Source organism: Agelaius phoeniceus, chromosome 8, assembly GCF_051311805.1.
Source record: "Agelaius phoeniceus isolate bAgePho1 chromosome 8, bAgePho1.hap1, whole genome shotgun sequence".
Lineage (NCBI taxonomy): Eukaryota > Metazoa > Chordata > Aves > Passeriformes > Icteridae > Agelaius > Agelaius phoeniceus.
This window is the reverse complement of record NC_135272.1, coordinates 28658295-28685632: the sequence shown is the minus strand read 5'-3', so window position 1 is coordinate 28685632 and position 27338 is coordinate 28658295. Positions and strand designations below refer to the sequence as shown.

Genomic DNA, 27338 nt, shown 5'->3' with positions numbered 1-27338 from the left:
AAGGCTTCATGTATTATTTTGTAACCAAAAAAAAAAAAGCAATGTGTGTAACACAGTAAAGTTATTTCACAGAAGTTTAAACAAAGTACATATTCTTTACTTTTATATGAATTCCTTGGAAACCTGATATTTTTGTGCATTTTTTAAAAAGAAAAAAGACTTCAGTCCCAAACACAGCTTGATGTGCTGCACATACCAAAAAAGTCCATTTAAAATCACACAAGGGGGCCTGGCTTTCAATGACAGGAGGCAGGAAATTTAGTGTTCTGACTGAAATTCCACCTCCAGTTCATACTCTTGCAGCTTCATGTTGTGGCATATGTGGTGTGCTTGACCCTTTGGTTCTTTCTCCAGCAAAAATGATACAGGTCTCCACAGGAGTTTCAGCTAAGTCTCTCTGATTTGTAGCTCTGCAGTTTTGAGTCCTTAAATATCAAAAGTGAGGTTTTTGGAAAGCATATAAAGGACCTTATTTAAGTTAGGTGATATTTCAATTTTTTCCCCCTTCATCTAATGCTTGCTTACTTTTTTTTTTTTTTTAATAAATGAAAGCTAACCATCTTGTCTGATGGCAGTGATCAAAGATGTGGGTTTCCAGAAAAACACTTAACAAAGAATTTTTAAAAATCTGTTTGGGTGGGTTGTACCTGGCCACACAGAATGCATTTTGGAAGGAAATTCATGTTACTCTACCTGTCATGACACTTTATTCTGAAGACAGAAAGGTGGAATTGATTCTCAAAAATTGCAGTAAAAAGCTCAGTTACAGGAAGCAAAAAGCTGACAAAAACATTGCCTTCTGGAGGACACAAGCTGGCATTTACAGGCCCTCTCTGAGGAGAGAAGCTGGCAGGTCAGTTGAAGGAAAAACCTGCTGTGGGCTGATGGTGAGCAGGTAGGTTAAACACACGGGGACAGCTCTCCAGACCAAGTCTGTGCTTTTACTAAAAGCAGAGAAGCAGTGAAAGCTGTGTGAGCCCTGCATTGTGCTGCAGGCAGTGGGAAGCTGCTTAGATGCATCTGCACTGTGTGGTTAGGCAAGAAGGGTGGGTTCTCACAAAAAGAAAGTTCAGATGTAAAAAGAGCTATAATCAGAGACACTAAAGAAGTCCTCATGTAAAGCAGAAGCCAAGACTTTAAAACTAAAAGTCTAACTTGAGGTGCACAGTCTATATTATGCATGCAGGTGCTAGATGAGAAGTGATGAGCAACTAGTTATTTCAGTGAGAACTTCTGAGCTTTTCTCCCTTCCTCTCCTCTATTTTTAAAAATTAAATCTTGGCTCTGCAGGCTATACCTTGGCTTTAATTATTTCCCCCTCCTCTCTCACAGGAGGATGACTGACTTGTTTTATCGCTTCAGAGCCTGTAACAGTGCACAAGCCTTTTATTCATTATATTATTTGAGATAGGAGCATCTAAATATGTTGTGTTCTGAGGAAGACTTACTAAATATCTTGCTGGTGCTAACCTCTTCCTCCTTTCTAGAATGTCTCAAGGATAGAAGAAAGATAAGAGGCAGATAAATGTTCAACTGCAAACAAGCAAGTTCCATTGTCTCATTCCTTGTCTCCCTTCTGCCCATGTGTGAGGCACACACATGTGGGTGGGTGCTCTGTGTGTGGGTTGTGTGGGTGTTTTTGGGGAGGGGTTTTTAATATCTCTGTTTTGACACTCACTGTAAGCTGACTGGACCACTTGCCATCGCCTCAAGCAAGACAGAAAAACATTTTTGTATTTCAACCTCCAAATTCATTTACTGGTGGCTAGGTTGAAAAAAGTGAGGAGATGTAAACTTCTCAGCTGTCATGGTATGGGGGGGACAGAGAGGAGGAGAACTGAACACTGTCTTGGGCACTAGATTTTCCTGTTACTTCTCTATATGAAGAGAGGCAGTCCAGTTAGGTACTGTGATGCTGGTTGCTTAACTTTTTGCCTTGCAATTTTTTTCTCACATATTTTCAGTAAATTTAGTTTGTATGTAGTGCTTTCTCTTATTTCCCCCCTTTTCAGTCTGGATCCCAGGAAACATACTCTTGAATTAACGAGTGTTCTGTAGTTTCACTTCCTCATTTTGCTTTACTTATCAGCCATCCAAAACATTCAGAAACTCCTTTAATGTTTGTTTTTGCACATCAATAATAATAGAGGATCTTGGTGCCTTCTATAATTCCCAATAAAGCGTTTGAGCACCCTCAAATGTAAGTGTATATGTTGAGGGGATGTGGGAGTGTTGAGGTTTGGAAAAGTACTCTGAAACAGCTCAAAGAGAGTATTCTTTATGCAGAATTTAAAGTTTGTACTATGAGAGGTGTTCATGTGCTGTAAGTTTTGCTCTCAGTAGATCCTTGTAGCTGTTTCAGACTTCAAAAAGTGAAGCGAAGAGGTTATTTTTCTGCCATCTTGCAGCCATATAATCTGTGGGCTGCTGCTGCTGTTATTTATGTGGGGAAGGTGAGAAAGACCTTATTTAAATGAGAAGCTCATTGCTAGGAATTGCAGCTTCTCAGCAGAACTGAGTTCAGTATGTTTGAAATGCTGTCAGTGTGGCTAGAGCCTTCTGCTCTTAACAGAAGTGTTATTGTAGAGATGCTGTTTCTCTTGCCTGTGTCAGCAACAAGGTACTTTCTCTTCTATGCCTGTGTGCTAATTTATGCCATATTCCAGATTCTTATCTGCACTGAGACTGGGCTCCACTTAGAATCCAAACGGTTGTGACTTCAGATTATAAATGCAGGGGTTTTTGTTAGGTCTTCTTTGCTTTCTGTTTTTTTTTCTACTAATATAATTACAGGAAAAATGGTTATCAAGGTCAGTTTGTATAGATATACTGGGAGTGTTTTCCGGTTCCACCAAAATAAGCTTGTTTCCTGCAGTATTTCAGACCTGAGTATGAGTGAGCATCCAGAAAACTGCCCTCATCCATGTGGGTTGCAGCAGTGCATTGTTGCTATGTGCCTCAGCTGAAGACTTACCAACAAGAATCTGTTCGTAGCAGCAAGTAGCCAAGTGAACATTACATTTTGATTGAATGGAATGACAGAAAAGGGCTCAATTCAGCATACTGACCATAAGAGCTGTTGGAATTAGAGAATTAAAGGAAGACAAATCTTGCTGAATTCTTTTCCATGCCAACGCTTGAATGCTTGGAATGCAACAAATGGGTTTCATTACAGCTCCTTCCTGAGTTAGTGCATGTTAATTCTTGTTTGCTCTTATAAAAGAAGCCATGCCTGTACATGCCTTTTCAGAAGGAGGAGCCAATGAATTAATCAATGCCACAACTGACAGAGAAGAAGAAACAGAGGTAGATCTGTTGCATTTCTTGGCTTTTGGTTCTGAGTTCTGAAGAGTGACCAGGCTATGGCAGTTAACAAAGCTGACCCTTTCCTCTGTGAATATCTGGCACTTAAATTTATTTTAATCCTGTCATCGTTAACACCTTTAAAGAAAATACACCATTTTTTATTAAAGAACACGATTGTTTGTATTGGTAGAAAAGCAGATGAGAAATTGCTTTTAGGTGACAGATTCTTTTCCTTCAGTTTTCAGGAACTGGGGAGCAGGAAAGTAAAGGAGCCTTCAGATGCAGACTTTTGGTTTTGCTTCTGTTCTTTCAATCAAGCTGTTCTTCCAAGCCACTTGTGCCCTTGTGATCCCTCATTAAAAAGTTTGATCTTTGTTCTGAAATGTGTTTGCTTCACCTGTGTTCTCTTTCAGTATTTGTGTGTTTCTCCATGGCAACATTAGTTGACCTGCTGAGCAAAAGTATACTCACACAGCCCAAATTCAATATCCAACTTGTTCTGTTTCAATGATTAATTTGTTTTGTTTAAAACAATTAATGGAAATGGAAGGGTACTTGGGTCAGGTGGTTTTGTAGATTTTTTAATTGTGGGATTTTTAACAACTGGAGGTCTAGGAACCAACTTCAAATTTTAAAAAAATTAATCTCATTGTCAATCTCGCTGTATCAACTTGTAGTATCTCGTATTGTAGTTTTGAACATAATGATCCTGTCTTTCTTCTCCAGTTCTGCACAGCTGAAGGTAATGAAAACAGTTTGGGGAAAGGACGAAACCTCCAGTCCTTCCACTGTAGCTAGTTATGCCAGTTGTGGCAGAAGGGTCCATTGGCCTGTGCAGAAGGCAGAAACCTTCAGAGCAGTCACTCAGAGACTGCAGAGTGTGACAGGTGACTGTTAAACATAAGAGAACTGAAGATGCGGTTGTGTCTTCCTTGAGACAGGTGGTCTAAAAGTGGTTTTAAAGTTCTGCAGAAAGCTTAGTGAAAAGCTCTCAGCTTCCTTTTATTAGGCATGAGAGTTTCCTTCTTACTTCCAGCATTAGAAATGATACAAATATGCAAGCTCTGTCTATTTTGACAGTCTTTCATGCTTTCGTCAATAATGTCTGCAATACTTTATTTTGCTTTCCAGGTCTCCCTTCAGAGCATAACTACTTATTCTGGATTTTGCTCTGATGTCTCTCTTCCTTCTCCATGCAGAAGGTGCTACTGCCACAATTCTAGTTTCTCTTTTCTCCTGCATCTCTACCTGTTTCTTCAATGTGTTTTTGCAGTATATTCATTTGTTGCTATCTCAGTGTTTGTCTTGTTGTGTTCTGGGTCCCTGGATCTCTTGCTCTTTATTTGCCTCATTTGGTTTGTCACCTTAAATGCACTCTCCACACCTACTTTTCTTAACCACTTAAAGCCTTGTCTTTTGCAACAATTGGCCAACAGTACAGGAGTGTCTTGTGGTTATTTGTTGCTTTTCAAATGACAGGCAGTGACATTTAAAGTCATCTAAATAGCAGGCCAAATTTTTTCTTTTGGCTTTCCTGTGTCGTATCTGTTGGCTTATTTATATCAGACCTACACACTGAAACAGCATTGGTTTTCAAAATAGCATTGGAAACTCTTTGCAATTCCCATCAGTCTTCTCGCTCAGACTTGGCAATATTTGGAGTCTTTGTTTTTGAGAAATAACTGGTAGAATTGTGTGAATCTGATGTGCCTTTTCTTTAAGAGCTATTAGTTCTCATATTAGTGTTCAAACTACTATTTTGGTTTTTGAAGCTAAAATCTGACAGCTGAAGTTGGGTATTATCTGACAGCTGAAGTTCATTATTAGTCTCTTGAAATGAAGCATGTAATGCTGTGTGTAAGTACTGTTATATGCTGGAGTCTGATAATGGGACTGCAATTGTGTTATGAGGCAGCAGTTCTATTATGCTGATTTTAGGTTAAAGTAGCATGACTGTTGTATGGGGATAAGTTATACACTGCTGCTTCTGCATTTCACAGCAGTAAACAATAACATCAGAAACCTCTTCAAGGTTCTTTGATCCAGAAATCATCTGTGCTTGGCTGAGCTTCTGAGTAACTTGTCCTTCAAAGGAGCTACTGCCCTCTTTCTTCATAACATTTGGGAGAGGTACCAGAAATGCAGTTTAGCTGAACTTTTGTTTTCACAACAAAGGTATGAGCTCTTACCTCGGATTTTTTAAAGAAAGAATATTTTTGTGGACTAAAATGCCAAGATCTTTTAAACCAGTGTTCAACATTCTGTGTTAAGTTGTAGTAAATGCAAAAACAAACAACCTATAGCTGTTGCTTTCAGACTGGCAACTAGATAAGCTGGCTGTTGGTGTCCAGTTACATGACAGAAAAGTAGCATGAGGAATAATGGGTAGCTGTTTCACTGCAACCTGATGATACAGAGTTTGAAAAGGTCTGAACACTGCTCCATTTAGCTGTGATGTCTCTAAGAAATGTAGTGCCCTTTGGTTTCATTGTCCTAGCCCAGTCAGATCTCTGTTCCAATTGCTTGTACACTTATGTGATGGCTGCTGTTGTTGTTGTAGTAGAATAATGTTTTGAGATAATGTGTGTGCTGTAGCCTTACTGTACCAGTACTGTGTCAGGGACAGAATAAAATCCAGTGTTCTCTTTGGGAGAGGTGCATTTTCTATCCTTCAGGATATTCTTACCACACAGAGCTGATTTGTGCCAGTAAGAGATTGAAAACAAGTATTTCTCTTTCAGTTGCACTGGCAATTAGGAAGTAATGTACATAGTTTTGTGTCTGTCCTGAAAAGGCATTGTTGAAGTCCTCTGAAAAAATAGGCCATCAGGCTGGCTGTTTGCATTGTCAGCCTGAGTGACTGGAAGAATTGGATTACTTACGTGACACTGAGGGAGCACTGTGCAGTGCTTGCCTTAGGAACAATTCTGGTCTCTGCATGCAAATATTACCTGCTGGCCAGCTAAAACCTGAAATCAACTGAAGATGTCTAGGAAAATCTTAGTTTTGTTGTTCACTTGCTGGTTAGTCTCATGTGCTTCACATGTGTAGAAATTAGAGCCAAAGGTAGAACTCACATCTCTGATAAATGAGGGCTGTGCACTTGCTGGGTGGCAAGGAAGCCTGGTGGGTTTTTGTAGATCTGCTAGAAACAGGTTTGACTGTCACTTTTGTAGCTCATGGATGCTGTGTGCAATGTGTGTGTCAGCTGTCCCCCAGCCCATGCTAGAATCTAGTCCTTGCAGTTAAGATGGGTGAATGACCCTGCAAGCCTGTTTGACTGGAAGAGTGCTGCAGGAATGTATGTATTGGATGCATTTAACTAATATGGCAACAATGGATCAAATCAGTAGGCTGCTGTGTTGAAAAGGAAAGCAAGAGCATGCTCGATATAGTAGCCAGCTATTGTCCCATTTCATTGTGTGTGTCAATACTCCTAGGGGCTGCTTGTTTATTAGCATTTCTGGAGCAATTTGTGTCATGGAATGGCACAGTTCAGAGAACAGAAAATGGAAGCTAGGTCAGTGATTCCCTCCCCCCTTGCATTGTCTTTCCAATGAATTCAAGTATGGTGGTGCTTTATGGATGTTACTGGCCTGTCAGAAAGGTAAAATGGTTTGAGATATTTGCTAAGTGTCATTCTATAATTGAATTATTCAGCCAGGTGCTTTGGTGCTTTCTGTTTCAGGTTGGTCAGTATTGTTCTGATTTGAACTTGACTAGATGAGAGGTGCTGTTTGCACTGTTTCAAGGAGGCTGGGAATCTATAACATGTTACTGTAGAAATCTTAGTTGCTGTTTTTGACTTAAGCATGATAGCAACTTATGTTTTTTTTTTTTAAATCTAATTTTATTAAAAAATAAAATTGTTTTTTATATTTTGGGTTTTTTTTTCTTGTGTGCTCTATAAAGTCATCTAGTTCCCCTAGGGGTTCAGATAAAAGAAATGAGAGAGATCAAAGCTGGAAAAGCTCAAAGCAGCATTGTTTCCAGCATTGAACCAGGTTGGCTACAGCTCTAGTTGGTCTTGAAAATCTCCAAGGATGGAGATTGCATAGCCTCAGAGTGACCTATTGCAGAGCTGCTCTGCTCTCCTGGCACAGGAACTCCAACACAAGGAGTAGGTTGTTCTGGAGAGAAGGGGGCATGGCCTGGGCTGCCCGTGCCATGCGCTGCCGTGCACGGGCTGGGATGAGCCCCGTTCCCGAGGGATGCGCGCAGGAGCCCCCGGCTGCCTCGTGGCGCCCCCTCTCGATGGGTTCTGTGCCAGGTAAAATCGCTTGGTACCTCCTCTGCCCCGACAATTTTGCCTCCTCAAATAGTTACTTGTGTATCTGCTGAAAGGGTTTTCAAAATCCACTAGTGAGATCAGCAGTGGGTGGACCCGAGCTGTAAGGAAGAAGCTGTTTCTTGCAGCCTGTGCAGGAGGTGACCTGTGACCCCCAGAGTTACCAGTAGAGCCCAACTTGTGTGTGTTCTTTCCTTGCTGTAGCACAGCCTCGGGAGATCAGCTACATCCATCCACACTGCAGGGTGTATGGCTCATGTTTGCCTGGTGTCCCAGGCTCCAAGACACAAGAAAGAGCAATAAAATACAAGCAGGTTCCAAGTTTCTGAAGCAACAAGAGCTGCAATTTAAGGAGTTTTGGTGGTTTTTTTTTTAAACGTGAGAATGATGCCACATGTTTTGTCCAAGTGAATGACACAGGAAAGTCGTTTGAGAGAGAGTTGGAGACCTGTGTGGCACAAAGAAGTGAAGTTGGGGCAGTCTGGCACAGGGATACATGTGTGGGCCAGGCATGGGAGCAAATTGTCCTGTCTGCTTCACTTGGGTTTCCTTGACAGAAGTCACTGCATTGTTGCCAGGTTTTCCTTCTGGAGTGAGCTACTCTCTTTGCCTGGTCTCTGGTGGGGGACTAGGGCTGGGAGTGTAACAAGAAGCAATTTAAACACTATGTAGCTGCTGATGTGCTATAAAGGGTCTATACATAAAGCATAAGCTGTGCTGCTGTAGTGATTATTCCAGCACTGGAGTTGCCTTGTCTTAACCTGGGCTATATTACTTAGAATCATTTAGGTGCTGCTTTGTTTCACTGTCTGTTGTAGCATTTATCTTTCCCTTATTGTGCTCTCCTTTTTGTGAGGGCCACCATTTGATGGGGTTGATGTAGTACTGAACACACTGGGAATCATATTGCTAATTAGAACTCGTAGATACAGAGTGAAAAAATAGAACTTAGAGCAGCACATTGTAATATTTTCTTTGATGCTGTCTCAGTTTAAGGAAACTTGATCAGGCTCCATGACCTACACTTGGATGCTTACCTCTGCCTTTGTTGATTAATTCTATATGAAAGTCAGCTCTGCATTGTTTTTTTGCCCTAATTTTCCTCAAGCTGAAATGAGAGTGATAGGATATTGCAGGGGTTTCTGAAGGGTCTATTTAAATCCACAGAGTTAATACAGTGGTGGCTGTTGCCTCTTTAACATAAGGGTGTTGGTACAGGTGGTGAAGGGAGACATTTTCAACTTCTCTTGATCTGCAAACTTTGTGCCTGCCAAGCCCATATGAAAAAAAGGTTTTAATATGTAACTGAGCTGAAGTTACTTGTTGTAGTGATGAATTTTACATTCCTGACAAAATATTAAGTTAAATAATTAATTACAAATGTCACTTTGTCTTTTCAGTACATCAATTGTGGTAACCTGGAACAGCTACTAGATGGCAACCAGCATCTGCCCTGGACGGTGAGGGTGAAACTGGCATATGACATTGCTATGGGAATCAGTTATCTTCACTATAAAGGCATTTTCCACCGGGACCTTACATCCAAGGTACTGTTTATAAAATTAAGGGAACTTCCTAATGAAGGTACTGTTACTGATTGTTGGGTTTTCTCCCTTCCTCCATTCCTTGCAGAGAATTGCTATTATATAAGGTGTGATCTAAGACATTTTGAGAAACAAATTGAAATTCTGTCTGTAGAATGAAAACTCTCCTCAAAACATGTTCATAGTTTGTATGGAAACTAGAGAAATTGTTATCATGAAGGAAGATCATCCCTTAAATGAGTTCAGATTAGGATTTCTCATAAAGCAGCTGCAGAGCTTTCTAGTTCTGAATTCTGGTTCAGTAAAGTATTTAAATCCCTGGATAATTAAGCACAACAATCTAACATTTGGAACAGGTTAATCATATAAAGAACCCAAATTGAGGGGATTATTACAAACGCACTTCAAAATCTCCTTGTTGTTTTTGTTTCCCTGTGTATTTCACAAATCTTCTGTAGGAAGAGTGACCTTTCATTACTAATTCTGCCTTAAGTGCTATGTACGATCCTGGTTTATGTTTCTTTCATTTTTAAAGTCAGTAAGATCAATATAGTTTGCCTAAAATTTTCAAGTTCTGATTTTTTTTTTCCAGAATAATATATCAGTGGCAGAGTTTTCAGTGGTCGTGGATTTTCTTTTTCCTAGCTGTTCTGGTGACATGCTGCATGAATTTAGTTGGCTGAAGTAGCTGGATAATTCAAGCTCAGCTAGAAATATTGACATAGGAGCACTGAGCTGTGTGAGCAGATTGTCCCAGTATTCACACTGGCTCTTACCACCCATTGCAGCCTGTACTGAAGCTTTGCTGTCCTGCCTGTCCTCTTGTCTGGTGCTAATGAGCTGGTTTAAATTCACTGGGGGCCTGCAACATGAAAGTCTTTCAAAACTCTTCTTGAGAAGGCTTCATCATGTCACTTCAATCAGAAGCATCCAGAAGAATTTTAATTTAGTCTAAAAGGAATTATTTTTTAGGATTAGAAACATTTTTTAGAAATACAACCACAACACAGAGTGTGTTTATCAATGAGGCTACTACAGTTTTAGGGGTTTTTCTAAAGCTTCCTTAGTGCAGTGTTAAACAGATGTAGAGTCTGCATTTAGTCAAGGTGAAAAAAAACAGTTCAGCTGGTAGATGAAAGAAGTATTTTGGTGAAGTCATAAAATACTTTCTTGGCTGTTCTTTCAAGTGAAAGGCACTGAATTCTGTAAGGAAGAATATCAAATTTATGAAAAATGCCCAGACTTGGAGTCATGTCACTTTGACATGATACACTCAGAAAGCTCCATTTCAGTCACCTTGGTGTGTGCAGGTAAGAGATCCATAAAAATATCTGAAAAGACAACTTGGTATTCCCCTTTCTCTTTCAGTTCAGGATGTATTTTAGTGCATTTAAGAGTAGAGTTACTGCAAGGAACCCAAGTAACTAAGGAGAACTGAGTGCCTGCAGCATTTATTGTAACACATTCTGTGATGGTCAGTCATATGAAAATCCAGTTCCTGGGCTCCCTGTGAATGCCTTTGTTCCCAGCTTTACATAACTGTATGTCATTCTCTGGTGCTGCCCTGCCAGTGCTTCACTGTTATCTATTGTTGAATGCCAATTGTTTGGAAAGCTGCACCCGCTGGGAGGGGTGCGGGATGTCCCGGGAAGAGCAAACTCATCAGAGGCCACGGGAAGTAGTTGAGGTTATTCAAAAACAAATGAACAACAAATCAAACCCAAAGAATTCACTAGCAGTTATGCTATATTTGGGTGGTTCTTAGCACTAAAGTTATAGTATCTGTGTGGGTCACATCAGAAGCTGTTTGCTTTAAGAATAATACAGAATTTAATTGATGACAGCTATAGTCTGTGTTTTTTAAATTTCTTGGGGATTTTTGGGTTGGTTTTGTGTTGTTTTGGTTTTTTTAAGTTTATTAATTTTTTTATGTCATGTTTCCACTTTCCTTGTTCTGTTTGGAAAGGAAGTAGATGAAGCACCTGGCCTTAAACAACTCATTAATTTTATTAGCTTATTAAGGTATTGATGAAATAAACTGTAAATGTGTTGGGCAAACTACTCCCCTTTTGGGCAAATGTTTGCACTGCTGGCTGGTAAGTTTTTAAAAAGTAACTTTGTTCCAAAGAAAAACAATGAAAATAACCATAGGGAAAACCTGTCACCAAAATGTTCAGTTCTTAGACTACAGCTTTTGGCTACTGCATGAGAATATGCCTTGGCTTTTACCAGGTTTGTACTGGTGATGGATGAGTTGTCTTCATTCTTACTAGTAAATAGTGTGTGAGCAAGCTGAAGGAAGATGTGATGGACTCTTGCCTTGGGAGAAAACTTGGACTGAACAAGGGCAAATTCAATACTATTCTGTATTGTCCTTCTTTCTTCAGTAAACTTCACTAATTGATGGGATGTCTTTATTATTCAAATGAAGCCAAAGACAAGGGTTTAGACATCTGCAAAAGTCAGAACAGGCTGAGTTTGTAAGGTGGGAGAATGGAGTATTTTTCTATGAAACTTGCTGGCCTTGACTGAAGTGTGAACAGAATGAAACTGAGACTTTCTGTGCAGGAATGTCTCCATGCTTTACATGTTACACTTGGGACAACAGCCCACTGCGAACTGTCCCTTAATATGAATTTTACTAATTTCAATTAATTTAGACCCATACTTCTGCCTTTCTGTTTCTGGTAAACTTCCAATTCCTGCAGCTTCCTGGAGTGGATGGTGTCATACATAAATTTTACTGTGTCAGTTATGGCAGCAGAGTTGTCTTGCTCTTAGAATTATATGTGTCAATGTATTTGCTGCCTAACAATTTTTAAGAAAGAAAAGTTCCTGTCCCTTGCCAATCTGAGATTGGAAAATAAGTGGGTTGGGCCATTAGTATATAGCAGGGTGATCTCGCTTCCTAATTGCACCATGTGGAGAGGAACAGAACAGCATTGATACTGCAGGAGGCCAGAGGGAAGAATGGTAGAGAAGAGTAGATGTAGGTCATTATAGTCGATGTGACAGCCCAGGGGCATGTCAGCCCTCATCTCCCACTGGTGCCCTTCCCCATGGCCTTCTGTCAGAAAGAGAGGCAGCTCTGGTTAGAAGGGATGTGCTGCCCCGACAGCTGCTGCTTCCCCATGTCATGAGCAGCTCAGTGCCTGGGCTCTGGGCTTGGGCTGCTGCAGCTGATCAGGCTGAGCTGCCCTAGCTGATAGCAACAGCCTGGCTTGAATCTGTCAGGAGGTACAAGTGGTCAGACTGGCCATTTGCAGCCTGCACAGAGTAGGGGTGTGGGCAGAGTGGCTTGGACTTTTTATAGGGTTGGAAATGTGGTGTCCGCACTTTTGACTTGTCATGAAAAGATTTACATGGAAATGAAGCCACAGATGGGTTCTGACAGCCAGCCTTGTTGGCTTATTCCCTGGTCTTGGTCCCTGCCAGTCCCTGGCTTGGGCTTGTGCTCTGTCTTGTCACCTTAGTGGTGCTCTCAAATTCCTCACACAGCATATACTGTTCTACTCTGTTCCAGTCTACTCTTTGCAGAGGTGGCAACAGAACCATCTTATACAGTGGTCTCATCACATTTCACGTTGAGAACATGCCTAATTCAGTATGATACCATAGACTGATATTTGGACAGTTTACACTCCCTCCCTAAAAATCCACTACCAAAACTCTTGATTAAAAACAAACGGGCAAACCTCCAAACAAACGCCTTTTAATTTTGCAGAATTATATATAATTGAAAACCAGGTTTTATAATCAATAGTAGGTTGTGAGCAGTTTTGGGGAACATTGTGAGTTCCATTGATGATAAAATCTATGGAGAAATTGTAATCTCCAGGCATATATATATATATAAAAACATGTGTGTGTATTCCTGCCAACATCTGCTTTCACTTCACAGTGTGTAATGGCTCAGCCTTCTCTCACTGAGAGAGGAGCAGTCTCAGTTACTATGGGACAGAGTCATGTGTGTAAGCAATTACTGTGGATTATCTGATGTAACATAAATTTACTGCCTTTGGGCTTGAAAGTGACATGCCCTGCCTTCCTACCGTGTATGCTGTTTGCTTCTTTAAAACAAAATAAACCCCATGGCCATGAACAGCACCTTTGTCTGATGAGTCTCAAAGTTGGTGCTGCAGTTGCAAGGTTCCCTTTGTGCTTGAATAAGCTTTTTGTCTGGATATTTTGTACTGAAAAATTTAGCTGTTACAGATGTCTATTTCTAATGATAGTCTCAATACTAAACTTCTACTGATACTTCGGGAAGCAAATGGAACCTCTCCCTTAAGCATAATAGTTTCAAAAGTGTATCTAGTACTGTAAACTTCCTGTTACACATTTAATTCTCAGTGGGGTTTCTCCTGGGGGAAATAGGGGACACTTTTTGAACAGCTGATACATCTCAATTGGCCTTTAAGTATTTTAATTTGGTAACAGTCAGCAGAAGGTTGCAAATGACACTGCAGTGGCATTTCTGTGTTTTCTGGAGTGCACTAAAATCTCTGGGGAGTTTAGCTTGTATGTAATATCATAAAATAAAACAATGATGTTTCTTTATCTAAGCAACTTATTTTTAACTCTGAAACTCTTGAGTCTATTTTCATTTTTGTTTATATAAAAGGGGGGGTAGAATATTGCATTGGTCTTAGTAGGATTATGCTGTGCAAAGCAGATGTTAAGCTCCTGTAACACACAAAGGGGGCTTTATGTTCTTTCACATCTGTCTGCATAAACAGCTATAAACAGCTCTGTTAACTCTTTCAGACTCATGTACAGAGCTCCTTGCTTCTATTAAGAGATTGCCTCTGGAAGGACTGATGAGGTCCCTATTTTGGGAGGAAAAAACCCCTCAAAAACTCAGCTGAAGTCAAATACTGCCCTCTTTGACAGTGTGAGCTGCCAAAGGAAAGACATAGAGCTCTGTAGAGATCCAGAAAGAAAGCCTGAAAAGGTCACCAAGTTTTATTGCCTTGCAGCTTATACAAATAGTGCAATAGTAAGTCAAAAGTCCTTTCTCAAAGCTCATGTTGTGAAGCTGCTTGGCATTTCATTTCATAGGCAGTTGTTTGAGAGACTCTTTGCATTAGTGAGGGGTTTGAACTCTTGCATCTCTGAGCTAAAATCCATTAATGGAACTTCTTCATACCACACTGATTTTTTACAGAAACTGAGAAGTATCACTTTGTTAGAAGAAACAGTGCAGTTTGTACTATTGTACTTTTCCTACTAAGATACCACCTCTAGATTAAATTCAAAAGCTATTTTTAACCTTTTAGTCTCTACCGAAGCTTTGTCCCTGTGTGATATTGATTTATCTTGTTGGTAGAATGTGAATTCTTTCTGTCTTTCATTGAGTGTGTATGAACCACAGTGGGCTATGTTATGTCACCTATTTATGAATTGCATCTTAAGTCTGGTAACACCATTATCTGTGCTGTGGGTTTAGCATTACTAGGATGGGAAGTGTGGAGAAAAGGAGTATGGTGGTGCTGAGGACTAACCTTGACTGCTTGGAGGATCTCAGCACAAAATGCAGCTTTATCATCTGCACAGTCTTGCCCTGAATGAGCAGTACTGGCTGGGGAAGTGACATCTGACAATGCTGGTGTGTGTAGAAAGGGTTTACTACTGATTTTGCTAGGAATGGGCTTTCATTCTTTCTGGGTTCCAGGAAGTCAGTGCTTAGCTATGTAAAAATTTGCCCCAGATGAATTAAATCAGTTTAGTTTCACTACAGTGAGCATTTGTAGTGACACTGGAATTTTATTGTATGGTACATGTCACCTGCTTGTGGCTGATTTAAGTGTGAATAAAAAAGTCACTCTTGTATTGGACTACATATCCTAATGAACTTAAATTCACACTCAGCACTTCTTCATGTGCAAACAAAAGACAAGCATGCACTAATGAGAGAGAGCAGTTTGTGCAGCCCACCATAGCAGAACAGCTCATATCAGTACCCTACAGCAGGAATGTTTCCCAAGGCTTTCCCCTGGTGCCTTCTCCTGGTGGAGTGGCCTCTCCTGTGGGACCTGTGGACCCCACAGCAGTGGGGTGTCTGTGCTGCTGGGTCTCTCCAAATGCTTGCACTGCAAGGGAGCCTGCCTCTGCTGCAGGCAAATCCTGCTCACTGGGGAAGGGGCTCAGAGCTGTCAGCCAACATTGATTTAATGTATGATTTATCTAGGAATAACCTACTTGTATAATAGTTCAGTGCTGCACCTGAAAGCTGAGACTGCCTGGGGCTTGGTGGGGGGTAGGATTGTTCAGCTTCAGTTGATGTATCGCTGTCTAACGGGATGAGATTAGATCCTGGTAAGAACCTGAAGGAATATTTGCTGTCACGATGATGTTCATTTAAGCTTCCTTTTGGTAACAAAGCAGGCTTGTAAATTATTGTGGATCTTAAGATCAGTAGATTTTTAGTTACATTGAAAATAGTTCTTAGTCGGGATGTAATTGTTTCCTCAAAATTTTGGAGATCAGGGATTATTGGAGAATGACAATGATCCATAAAACCCAGAAGGTAAAATTAAGTACTGCTGTCTTGCTTCTCAAAATGAATAAAGTGTAAATAATCAAAGGTATAATGCAAGAAGGAAACCTAAATTTCAAAACTAGTGATTACGAATTATAGAGGTTTTTTTTTTAAATGTTGAATTAAGAATCATCTTTAGTCACTGAGAAATCTATGGCAGAAAAATAACCTGAATTTTTTTCTGCACAGAATAGTATCAGCCTTCTTGAACACTGTAAAATCTTTGGTGTCCTCATGGACTTGTTTCTGTGTGGTACACAATGAAATTCCACTTGTCTGAATCATTTGAGTAAGATTTTTCAGTAGTTTTATCCTTCTCAGTTTTAAGTCCACTTACTGTGACCAAATGTTTAAAGAGAGGCAAGCTGAATGAATGCACTCTTTGATAAAAGATAACAAAGCTCGCAACTGAGAAGCTTTGCTGCTCTTTGGGCAAGCACAGTTGATTTAACTTGGTGCATGTTTATGGATCCCCAAACTAACTGTAGTTATTATACTTGAGTCATGCTAAACAAATAAAGCTTTGCATCTCAGGAGCCTGGCATGTGTTTCAAGAGGCTGGCATGCACTTTCTTTACATGATCACAGGAGTGGCTCGCTTAACCTTTTAATTGGCAGGAAGAAAACTCACTTCATGGCCTAAGCCACAATCGTCTCTGAATAATGTAAACAGTGATGACCTGAACTTGATCTTTTAGACAAGGGACTCACTTTTCTTGGTAGTTGCATTATACAGACAAGCTAATGCTCTGGGGTCAGTGAGGGGCTTTTGTGTATCCAGGCACAATAAAGGCAGAAAGTGTTTCCTGCTGTTTAGCTAATTAATGCAGGGTACCACTCGGCAGGAGTCAGCAGTGGGTTTGCTGCTCACTGCTATTGTCCTGCCCGCAGGAGGATACAGAACAACACGTGCGAAAGGAATGAATTCTCTGTCTTGTTCCATCCATTGCAGGACAGAACAAAATGCAGGGTATCAGCTATTGATTCATTTGGTGCAATGGGAAAAGATGTGGTACTGGAATGGTCAGAGCATATTTCTCCGAGTTGTAAATAAAAAATAAAAAGAAATCTATAATAGCCTATGTGGGATGTGATGCTGTTAGAGCACAATTATCTGTGTGTGTCCTTAAGTTGCCCTCCATCCTGACACTGGAGGGCACATCTGAAAGGAAAACACTGACAGCATTTCCCTATTACTTTTCTCTTAAATCATGTCTTCTGATGTACTGTAAAGTAAAGAATTTTGAGACTCTAAAAGCACATACATATAACTTGGTCACATCTTATATTTTCTGATGGAAGTTTTTTGCAAAGCAGCAAGTTCCTTTTCAGTAGTTAATGCAACAAAACATAGAAAGGAATTTAGAGTCTGCTCTGATCTTGTATTCTGGTCAGGTACAGGCAAATTGTAAAGAGAAAATGTAAGGTGTCATAGTGAACAGCATGTATTGCATATTTGAGCATAAGGGAGCTAAATCATCTTAATTCTTGTTAAAACCTAGCAGGGTATGTGCTGCCTGTGGCTGCCTGCCTGCCTTCTCAGCAAGTTTTTAAGTGGATTATTAGCTAAGTGGAAGGCTGGTTGCAGCATCTTAAGTTTGATAGACATGTGATTGTGCAGGGGGAGGGTGGGAGAAAAGGGTTGTTGCTCTCAGATAAAAGCTTCTCATAGATGAATATCTTCCAAACTATATTTGTAGTCTTGTTTTATCTATTTTTAATCTGGAATGTTACAGAGGTTTCATGCCCAGATAATAACTCTTCTGTTTGGTTTTCGTTTTGTTTTTTTTTCCAGAACTGTTTAATCAAACATGATGAGAATGGATACTCAGCAATAGTTGGAGACTTTGGTTTAGCAGAGAAAATTCCTGATCACAGGTATGTGAGCTAATCTAAATGAAGTGAGAATTGTAGTACAAATGCAGGCCAGAAGCTCTTGGGAGCCAGGTCCCTGAGACTGTTATTGCACTCTGGTACAGAATTTTCAAAAAATACCCTCAGTCTTCAGTCTGGAACTGCAGGCTGGATAGCCAAAATGTTCCAGCCTTAATTACTGTCCATTTTTGATATTTAGTGGTGACATTGATTCTTCAAAAATATTCCAAGCACTAAAGGATTTGCTCAAGCTTTTTGGTAGATCTCTTAAGGTGGTACTTGGGAATTTTGGGTTTAAAAAAACCCAAAACACAAAGCAAACACAAAAATATTGTCCAGCATTCTGGATTGGGATGATTTTGTAATAAATGTCATTTTTTGATTTCAAGCAACTTTCATTTCTTTGCACTTTCATAAACAATATTCATTGTCATTCCAGCATCATTCTTATTTAACCTCTGGGTTAGTTTTTAAGATCCAGGATTATAGCAGAGTAAAATAAAATTAATTATAAAATTACTGTCTAACAGTAGTTCACAATTTTCTTTTCCCCAGGATGAAATTATAATCTTAACTCATTTGAGGAATGCACAGGGGACTGTCACAAGCTATTGTCACAATTGAAAATAGTCCTTTTGTCATCCCTCCATTAGAGAGATCAGGGACAAGTATTTCATTGTTCTCTCTGTATATTCACTTGTGTATTGCAGAGTATTCTGACTGTGAAATGTGCTGTCAGATTTTCTCCAGTGTGTGCTTCTGCATAAAATAAATAAAAGCCTTCCAGCACTTTTGACTGCAAAGAAAACAATAAAAGTTGATCTCAGCTCTGCACAGTTTTTAAACTGCACATATCCTAAAACCATACATTGAGAGATCTGAAGGTTTGCATTAATATTGGTGAAACATTGGGTCTAAAAGCTTAACAAAGTGAACATCTTAATTTACAAACTACTGATAAGTCCAGCCAGTGTCTGTCTTGTAGCTGCTCTGGAGCACCCTGTGAGGTGCTGAAAGCTTCAGCTGTATTCAGATGAACCCATCACAAAATCAGCAAGACACTACAGGTGCCTTAAGGTGTGCTTAATACCCAGCTTTGAGATGCTCTGAAAACTGAGATTACAGTTAAGGTAGCTTGAGACTAAGGCCAACAACATAATAGAATGGCTGCATTAGCACTGTTAGACACTATTTTGTTTTTATCTACTTTTACCTCCATTTTCAAAAGCAGCTTTGTTCTTTCAAGTTTGCTGGTAGCAAGCCATGCTACTTTGAGACCTTCAGAGGCCTTTTCTTTTTTAAATAGGTATTCCCTCAAGATCAGCTGGGTGACAGGCTGGAGCCTTTCTTAAGGCCCCAGTATTCAGCTTTATGGAAACTGCAAGTTTTTCAAATTGGTCTACTCTGAGTACTTTTAATTTTTCCATACTAAAGGATTCATCTGTCCATTTTGATTTTTATTTTTTTAAATACAATTTAAAAATCGTTATTATTTTAATAATAAATAAGTTTGACTTCATTCAGAGCTGCATATACATCTAGGGATGGATACCTGAATGTCTTACTGGATGAATGGAGAACTTGGCATCTAGCCCAAAACTGATGTCCACAAACCTTTATATGTGTAGATGAAGGAGCCAACTCTGCCAAGAATTAGGCAATAAAAACTATTGAACAGCTGTGACCTTAACATAAAACATTCTTTTAAAATAGCTGGACATGTTAAACTGGAAATAAAATATGAGTAATTGATTGGGAAAGTTAGTAGCAATGCTTGAGCATTTAATTAATGATTCTTCCTTCTCTCCCACCACCTCCCATCCCTATCTATCCCACATTTATATAGTGAGAAGTTACCAGTTGTGGGTTCACCTTTCTGGATGGCACCAGAAGTTCTCAGAGATGAGCCCTACAATGAAAAGGTAGGTACATGATATAAATGCAGTTAGTTGTCAAATGTTTTTCTTCTGTAGCAGTATGGAAGATTTGGAATTTCCATCATATTAAAACTATTGTTATTTTCACTTGTGATGTTTCTGTACTCAGTAACAGAAACAGACTAAGGGAGATTGAGAATTAAATAGCTAATATTTGTAATTCATGGTTTTTAATCTTGTATGGAAATAGAATTGGCTTTATGATTGTTCTGTTATGCTATTTCCATTCTGAAATATCCCACAAACTTAAATATAGTAATGTTTTGTTGACCTAACACCATTTAATTTAACCAAGTCTGAGAAATGTAGCAAAGTTGCTTCCATAACTGTACAGTAGTGAAACCTGGGTAGAAGTAAAAGGTCTGTATGTAAACTTGCACAATTCTGTGTGTGTGTCTATGTATCTATATTTATGTATGTATATGTGTGTGTGTGTATAAATATAAAAATAAACCAGCATGTCTTAAGGTGAGATACCTTGATAAGACAAAATGTTCTCCAAAGGTATTTCTAAGTTTTCCTGTTTGTGTCATTGGGAAATGTTTCTTTCAGAGGAGGATAAGGCCACACTGGGTTTTAGAAGTGGTGTTTTCAATCAGTCTCTTCTTTACACAGGATTTTGTCTCCATTACTTCAGCTCTGCCAGTGCAGCTTTTATGTGATAAAGGCCACATCCTGTACCTCTCTATACCTAGTAGTTAATACTCTGTTTAATTGGTGGTACTTTTAACTTGCAGGAAACTACCTCAGTAATGAATGTAATAATTACCATTTCAAAGCTTTTAAAAGAGTTTAATTGACCTAAATTAATAATAAAGTACCTAAATCTATGATGCCACATTCCTCATTGACCCTACCATGGGAAGGACTAAAGAGGAAGCAGATGTCGTACCTCATCAGCATGAATGACACATAAACAAACCTGATAAGGGATGAGGGATTCATGCTTCTGCCCTGTAGTTTTGTATTCCATGTTTTCCTAAATTTTATTACCTGAAAAATTCAGGTGGGTGGAAATCTGAGGAACTGTGCAGCTCCAGAGGTAGTCAGATACGTGCTTACTAAACGTCATGGAAATTAAACCTGATATACAGTGCTGCTAGATAGCTCAAGCTTTGGGAAGACAGTTTTCTCCAGAGGTACTGAACTGAGAAGAGGAAAATGTAATTTTTCTTGAAAATAGCATTAATGTTCTGGCTAGGCTGTGAATTGTGTATTCTAAACCTGTTTTTCTAACCACAGTGATATATGGGCATGTCATGTTTTGGCTATGTTTTTAATTATTCCCATGTGTAGGACATCAGATGGAACTTCACTATTCTTTGTGCAAGGAAGGATTTTTAATTTTTTAAAAAAATTTTTGCATTGCTGAATTAAGAGTAGTTTGGTGGTTTTTTTTTTCCTCTTGAAAGAATTTTAAGGTTATCATTGCTATTTGTACAACAAGAATGCTTTCTGTGAGCATGGGTTTCTTCACATGGAAAATGTTAGCTTTAATGCAGTTGCTCAGTGTTTGTGGTGTTGTTTGGTTGTTTCATGATAGCCATTTAGGGTAAGGAGAAACTCAGTGGCAGATAAGAGCACTGAGCATTCATAGCTGAACCATGTGTCTATTGAATTTTTTCTCTCTCAGGCAGATGTGTTCTCCTATGGCATAATTCTGTGTGAGATTATAGCAAGAATACAGGCAGACCCAGACTATCTCCCTCGCACAGAGGTAAGTGGTTGTGTTTATAACATTGGTGGGAGGTGGTGAGTCTGCCATGATAACAGCTCAGCCTTTAGAACTTCTGCCACTGCTGTCAAAGATAGGATGAATAGGTGTGATATTAAAAATAGCCTGCAAAAAGCTTTTGCTCTTTATGCTGTTATTGTGGGAAGCTCCATTGAAGACACTTTCTCAGAGGCTTTGTGCAGCTGCAGTCCTCATGGGAATCCTTTCTGCCCCTAACTGGCAGGACATTGAGAGCACTGCAATGCAAACTCTTCCTTTTGTGGAGTGATAGCTCATGTAGACTTCTTGCCAGGTTCACAACGAGACATTTTGGCATTCTGTATGCACTAAGCAGCCCCCTCCTTGTGAAAGAGGCAGGAGCAGTGTTAACAGCAGCTAAAATAAGTTAACCCTTATTTTTGTGTGAACTCTGCTAAGCACAGTGGATCTCAGCTATAATTGAGTAATTAAAGATACTTTTTTCTTTATTCACCCCATCTACAGGGAAGCTTTTGACCCTTTGTGGGGTTATTCCAAATTGTCTATCCCCCTCCATTTCTGAAAATGGAAAATTGCTTAAGTCTCAGACTGTAATAAATTAAAGATTCTTTTTTAGTCTGCCCTTCAGATTTTATAGACGTGCACTTAAGGAACTGGATAATTTGAATTACCAGTTTACCATCCACTGAATAGTTAGTTGCTATGATGGAAATGTATCAGTTAAAATAACTAAAAAGTTATTTTAACTGATACATTTCCATCATAGCAAAGCCTCTGGTTTTGGAGTGGGCTGTTAATTTGCACTATGAAAATCACTACAGTGAAACATCACAGTATATGGTATTTCCAAATCCACACAGGCAACATTTCAAGTGCAATGGATTGCATTTGAATCCAGGAAGAAGGATGGGCTTTGATGTCAGCCCATTCTCTTACAGCTGTCCTGTATCAGTAATCCCCACTGGGGACGCTGCAGTTTGGAGTGTGCATGAAGTTTTCTCAAACTCCTCTGTTATGTGGTTGCTGAGAAAGGTGCTTATGGTTGTTCCTGATAACTTCACATAGGGACCTCCTAAAAGAAGATGCTTTGAGCTAGATAGAAGACCTCATTTATTTCTCTATGCTTTGTTGTCATTTGTACAGAATTTTGGATTAGATTATGATTCCTTCCAGCACATGGTGGGAGACTGTCCTCCTGACTTCCTCCAGCTGGCCTTTAACTGCTGTAATGTGAGTATCTTACTTGAAGGGGAGAGACCTAAACTGGAGTTCTCTAAGTCCCTCTGGCTTTTGAAGATAAAGCTTAAAGCATTTACAGAAGAGACTTGAAGAGCCTACCTCCAGAAGCAGTGTACCTTCTGGCAACCCAGGAAGTCCCTTTCAGTTTTTATAATCCTTCCCTTCCCCTTGCTCAAAGGTCTGTCTTGTGTTTCTGCAATTCTGTGTTCTGTCATGCCAAACCAACAGGTCTGGCACACTGAACAGCTTCTTGCAGGCTGCTCAGGCTGACCATAACCAGTTGGATGCCATTGACACTGGCTAACCCCCGGGCTGACAAAATCCAGCTGTTGTTGTGTGCAGGCTACTGAGCTATGAAGGAAGGACTGAGTTGCTCTTACAAACAGAGGGGACAAACACATCAAGATCAGGCATTAAACTATTCTGAAGTGTCTGTATGATGCCTTTTGGAAAAGCGGTTTGACAGCCAAATGCTTAGCCTGTGTCATAAAATCCAGACTGTGACTGAAATGATTTAATATCTGTAAGGCTGTGGGCCATGTGCTGTATAGAGAAAATTTTCTGGCAATTATTCAAGTAAAATTGTGATAGTAGATACCTTCCTGGCTCCTTATTGTGAAAGCTCCAGGGCAGTGGATCTCTTCTGCTGGTTATCCTGTAACAGAGTTACTAGTACCAATGTATAGTAAACCAGTTTATATAAAATAAGAGAACCTGAGCTTCCACCACATTCAGCTGACGTTGGCAATGTCCAGTTTGCTCAACTGAAGTAGAGGCAACTTTAAAAAATTTTACTGCACAAAACTTGGCCCTGGATTCCCAACCAGGCTGTGCTGGAACTGATGCCAGCATTGTGTCCAAGTGAGTGCTTTTAAGAAGTCTCATTTCTTTGATGCTTTTGGTGATTGTTTTGGCCTGATGTCTCTCTTTACTTTGTATTAGTACAATAGTCCATGCCCAAGAAGAGAGTGGTATAAAGGTGAGAATGAGGGCAGTGACTGCTGCTCTTGGTACCACATAGCATAATTTAATTTTTAAAATGTTTGTGGAACTTACTATGGATGAGCTACTTAACTCCTCTTATTTCACCTTAGTACAGCAGAGCTTGCTTTTCCTGGATAGGGGTACATCTCACTCATGTTTATGAAGCCCTTTGATTACATGAGCACTAAAGGGTTTGGTTAGAGGTAGGATTTGGCTTTGGAAAGCTCAGCCCCCACCTGCAGACTCCAGAAATGGTATTGCATCCAAACACATGGTGCCTGCCTGATCCAAAGCAACTTTTCAGCTCAGAAATTCAGAGTAAAGCTTCTCATGAAGGAAGGGACAGTGACCTTATATTCTCATGTAAAATTTGGTGTGCTCAGAGAAAAAGGGTTTTCTCCTGCTCATTATTGTCAAATGCAGCTTCCTGTATAATAAATGTCCCTTGGCTGAATTGAAATGGAAATTACTGTCTTGTGATCTGGCCATTAATATGCTGATTTCAGTGTGGGGCATGCTGGAATTCACGTACCACTCACCTAGGAGAAGGGAAACGGAGTAACAGATAAAGCTTTCTTATATCTTCCTAAGCATGCTGTGCCCCTCAGGAAGAGGTGATCAGTGTGTTAATTTCCTCTGAGACATGGACGTTTATATACCTTTTTATTATGTAATAGGTCAACAAGGTGTGAACTGTATAGCCCAGGTGAACTAATGCGCAAAGCCCTGGGATTTTCTACAGCCAGGAAATGTGTTCTAAGGCACCCTAAGAAAACCAGTAAAAACTGACATTTATGAATGGATTAAATTTTAAACTTACTGTTATAAAGTGTGTAGGTTTGTAAATAAGCACCTGTAAGAACCCAACAATTACAAGCTTACTTGTGGGAATATTTAATAAACATAATCATAAATGATCGTGCAAAAAGCTTACCAGGATGAGCTAAGCTGTTGGCAACTGCTGCTTTGAGAAGGAACCTTCTCTTCCATTTGAGCAGAATCTGGACTGCTCAGGGATGGAAGAGGCAAATACTGCTCTGAGTAACTTTTCCATTGCTGCTCTTGTCTTGCATCTTACCTAGCACAAATTAAAATAGCCAGAGAGCTCTTTTTACTTCCTCTAAGTTCCTGTAGCTTGCAACAGCTCTGTAAGATTCCCAAATTAGTAAGTTTGTCAGAGTACAGTGTGTGCTTCAGTGTTGCCCCTGCCCTACTCTTCAGTGAGACAGGGAATGCAGAAAAATATTTTCCAATGCCAGTAAATTCCAGCTGCTGCTTTAGAACAGTTTTCTTGCTGCTGTTGATTTCTTCAAGTGTGGCTGCTTTGTTTGGTTTTGTTACTGTCCATAGGAATTTTTAGCACTTTTCCCCTTGTGCTAGAAGGTGTTCTGGCATTGCTGATCATACCAGTTGTCTTCAGAAAGATCCATCTCAAACAACCTGCAGGGCAGTACGGGGAGGTCTTTGGGGTTTGTTGTATACAAAGCACTACTGTTCCCATTGTAGAGGTGGGATCTGTCTGGGCTTGTCCACTCTGAGAAAGCCTTTAGCAGGCTGGAAACAGCAATCAGGTCAAGCAGAATCATTTTTATTACTGGAATAAAGTTAACTTTAGGCTGCTGAATTAGATGTTGCTACCTACAGTGGTGAAGCCTGTGACATATATACAGAGTCAGTGCTCAAAATTATGAAATGCTTTCAAAGTTACTGCTTAAAGGAAGCTGCTTGCCCTGTGGTACAATTTTAGTGTTGGACTTTGTTTAGAGATCTGTATCTGCTAGAGTGAATAAATAAATACGTACTGAGAAATACAGACTAATACATACTGATGAGCAGGGGGAATATTTTACCTGGGAAAGATGGATTTTTCTTTTTCCTAATTTATAGCTTTATCAAATTATATAACCACCCTTGCATCCTTACATGATAGACCAGTACACTGAGTAGTATGGAAAAATAACAATCTTTGAAAGATTGACATAGCCATAATGTTTTGTGCAATCCTTTTGAAATAACATTGGTACATAATCTCTGTTTGATAACCAGAAAGAATCCAGAAAGAAATCCTCAACTATCAAAGCTGTTTCAAGCAAACCAACCAACCCCCCCCCCCCCCACAAGCCATGAATCTGACAGTTTCCCACCTTTTAAATTTAAAATTTTTCCTTTTCATAGAATATTTACAAATTGGAGAGGTGTAATAGAATACTGCTTTTCTCCTTCTTTCTGTAGTTTTTTTTGCAATGACAACACACTTAAAACCATTTTGAATTTCCTCAGTTTCCTCAGATTGTCCCTCTCTCTGTCCACTGTGTAAGCAGAGTAGCTTGGACAAACCCAAATGGACTTATTTGATTTGTGTGCATTCACAGATGGATCCAAAGTTGCGTCCTTCATTTGCTGATATTGTCAAAACACTGGAGGAAATGTTAAACCGCCTGAGAAATGAGGACTCAGAGAGAGACAGAAAGTTCTTGAACCTTGACAACAATGAAAGAAAACCAAAAGGTAAATGTCTGTACTGTACAAACATTGCTGCTGGGTGCTCACAGCAAGAGGAGGAAAAGCTTCATATTTTGAGAACTGATATTTGGCTATATATGGTTTTATTTACGGTTTATGAATGATTTTACACAAACCCTGAAAATTATTCTGGAGCAATGCTCTATGCTTTGCACTGTGGAAGGTCCTTTGGTGAAAAAAATAGCTAGCTGTTTCTTAAAGTGATAAAAGTCTGTCCCCAAGATCTTGAGAGGAAATTTAGAGTTCATTTGGGAATGGATTTGTAAATTGCTGATAGTATATGAAAACCCATAAATTTTATTTATTGCTGCTTTGTACATAATTTCTTTGGTGTATGTTACTTGTAATATTTAGAGGCTTCTTAAATTCCTTCAGGAGGAAGAGCACAGAAGATGCAAGAGTATTATAAAGTACCTAGAAATACTCTGAAAGACGAGAAAAGATGAGTCCCAGGTCTGCTTGGGAATGTTTGACTTGAAAGGTTTTCTTAAAGCTGTCTGGTGCCACCTGGTGTGGGGAGCAAACACTTGTAGCCTGGGCTGTATTCTGACTTGGGTGTTCTATGTTAGTACACTTCTGGCATTGGAAACTTAAGAGTACATTTATAATAGTTTCTTATATTATGTGGATATGCAAATATGCAACATAAAGACATAATTATTGATCTGTAATATAGTTGTAGATTGAAATAATTTTTCTCTATGTCAAACTACATAGAGTTAATGCATGTGGTAGTTCTCCCACACCTGGAAAGCATCTAAAAGAGGTGTGAGTTAAAAAGGAAGCTTTTTTTTTTTTGTTTAGGGTTTTTTGTTTGGGTTGGGGTTTTTCTTTTGGTGTTTGGTGTTTTTTTTGGTGGCATTCTTCCTATGGAGTACATGTACAAACCAAGTACTTCTCAAAGAAGTGTTACAATGCTGTTCTTTGACTTGCATAGTCTTTCCTACATGGAATGGCTGTAGTCTAAACTGTGGCAGTATTTAAAGGGAAAAGTGAAAATCCATGTGCTTATTCTGGAAATGTTAGTCAAAAGGAGATATCGCTTCTTTATCCATTTGTTATTGCTTTCTAACACGGCTCATCAGAGGCACCTTGAGAGCCCATGACAGATGCATGTTCCAAACACTTGGGGAGTTAACATCTACTGGTTTCTCATCCTAATCTAGTGATACAGCTTTTATATATAAATGTGTGTGTGTGCAGTGAGTGAAAATACACAGGCATATGTACAACTTTTAAACTCCTATTCATTAGGGTCAGACTCTCATGTATCTCCAGTTTTGTATTGGATAATGTACTGAAAGAAGGCTGAGATAGAATGATTTAAAATCTGCATGGTACAAGGAGAGACTTTTTTTGTCTTAGACATTTCCCATCAGGGTGAAAA

At 39.5% G+C, this 27338-nt stretch overlaps 1 protein-coding gene across 5 annotated transcripts in view; it reads left to right on the top strand.

The window, feature by feature from the left end:
* TESK2 (testis associated actin remodelling kinase 2) overlaps positions 1–27338 on the top strand; it is a 76413-nt gene that overhangs the window by 43863 nt on the left and 5212 nt on the right. For all 5 annotated transcript variants that reach the window (XM_054637965.2, XM_054637968.2, XM_054637969.2 and 2 more), the window contains 6 exons: positions 8995–9141; positions 17475–17557; positions 19401–19476; positions 21125–21208; positions 22349–22435; positions 25801–25936. In XM_054637965.2, coding sequence (XP_054493940.1) covers positions 8995–9141; positions 17475–17557; positions 19401–19476; positions 21125–21208; positions 22349–22435; positions 25801–25936 — 613 coding nt within the window. The remainder of the gene's footprint in view (positions 1–8994; positions 9142–17474; positions 17558–19400; positions 19477–21124; positions 21209–22348; positions 22436–25800; positions 25937–27338) is intronic.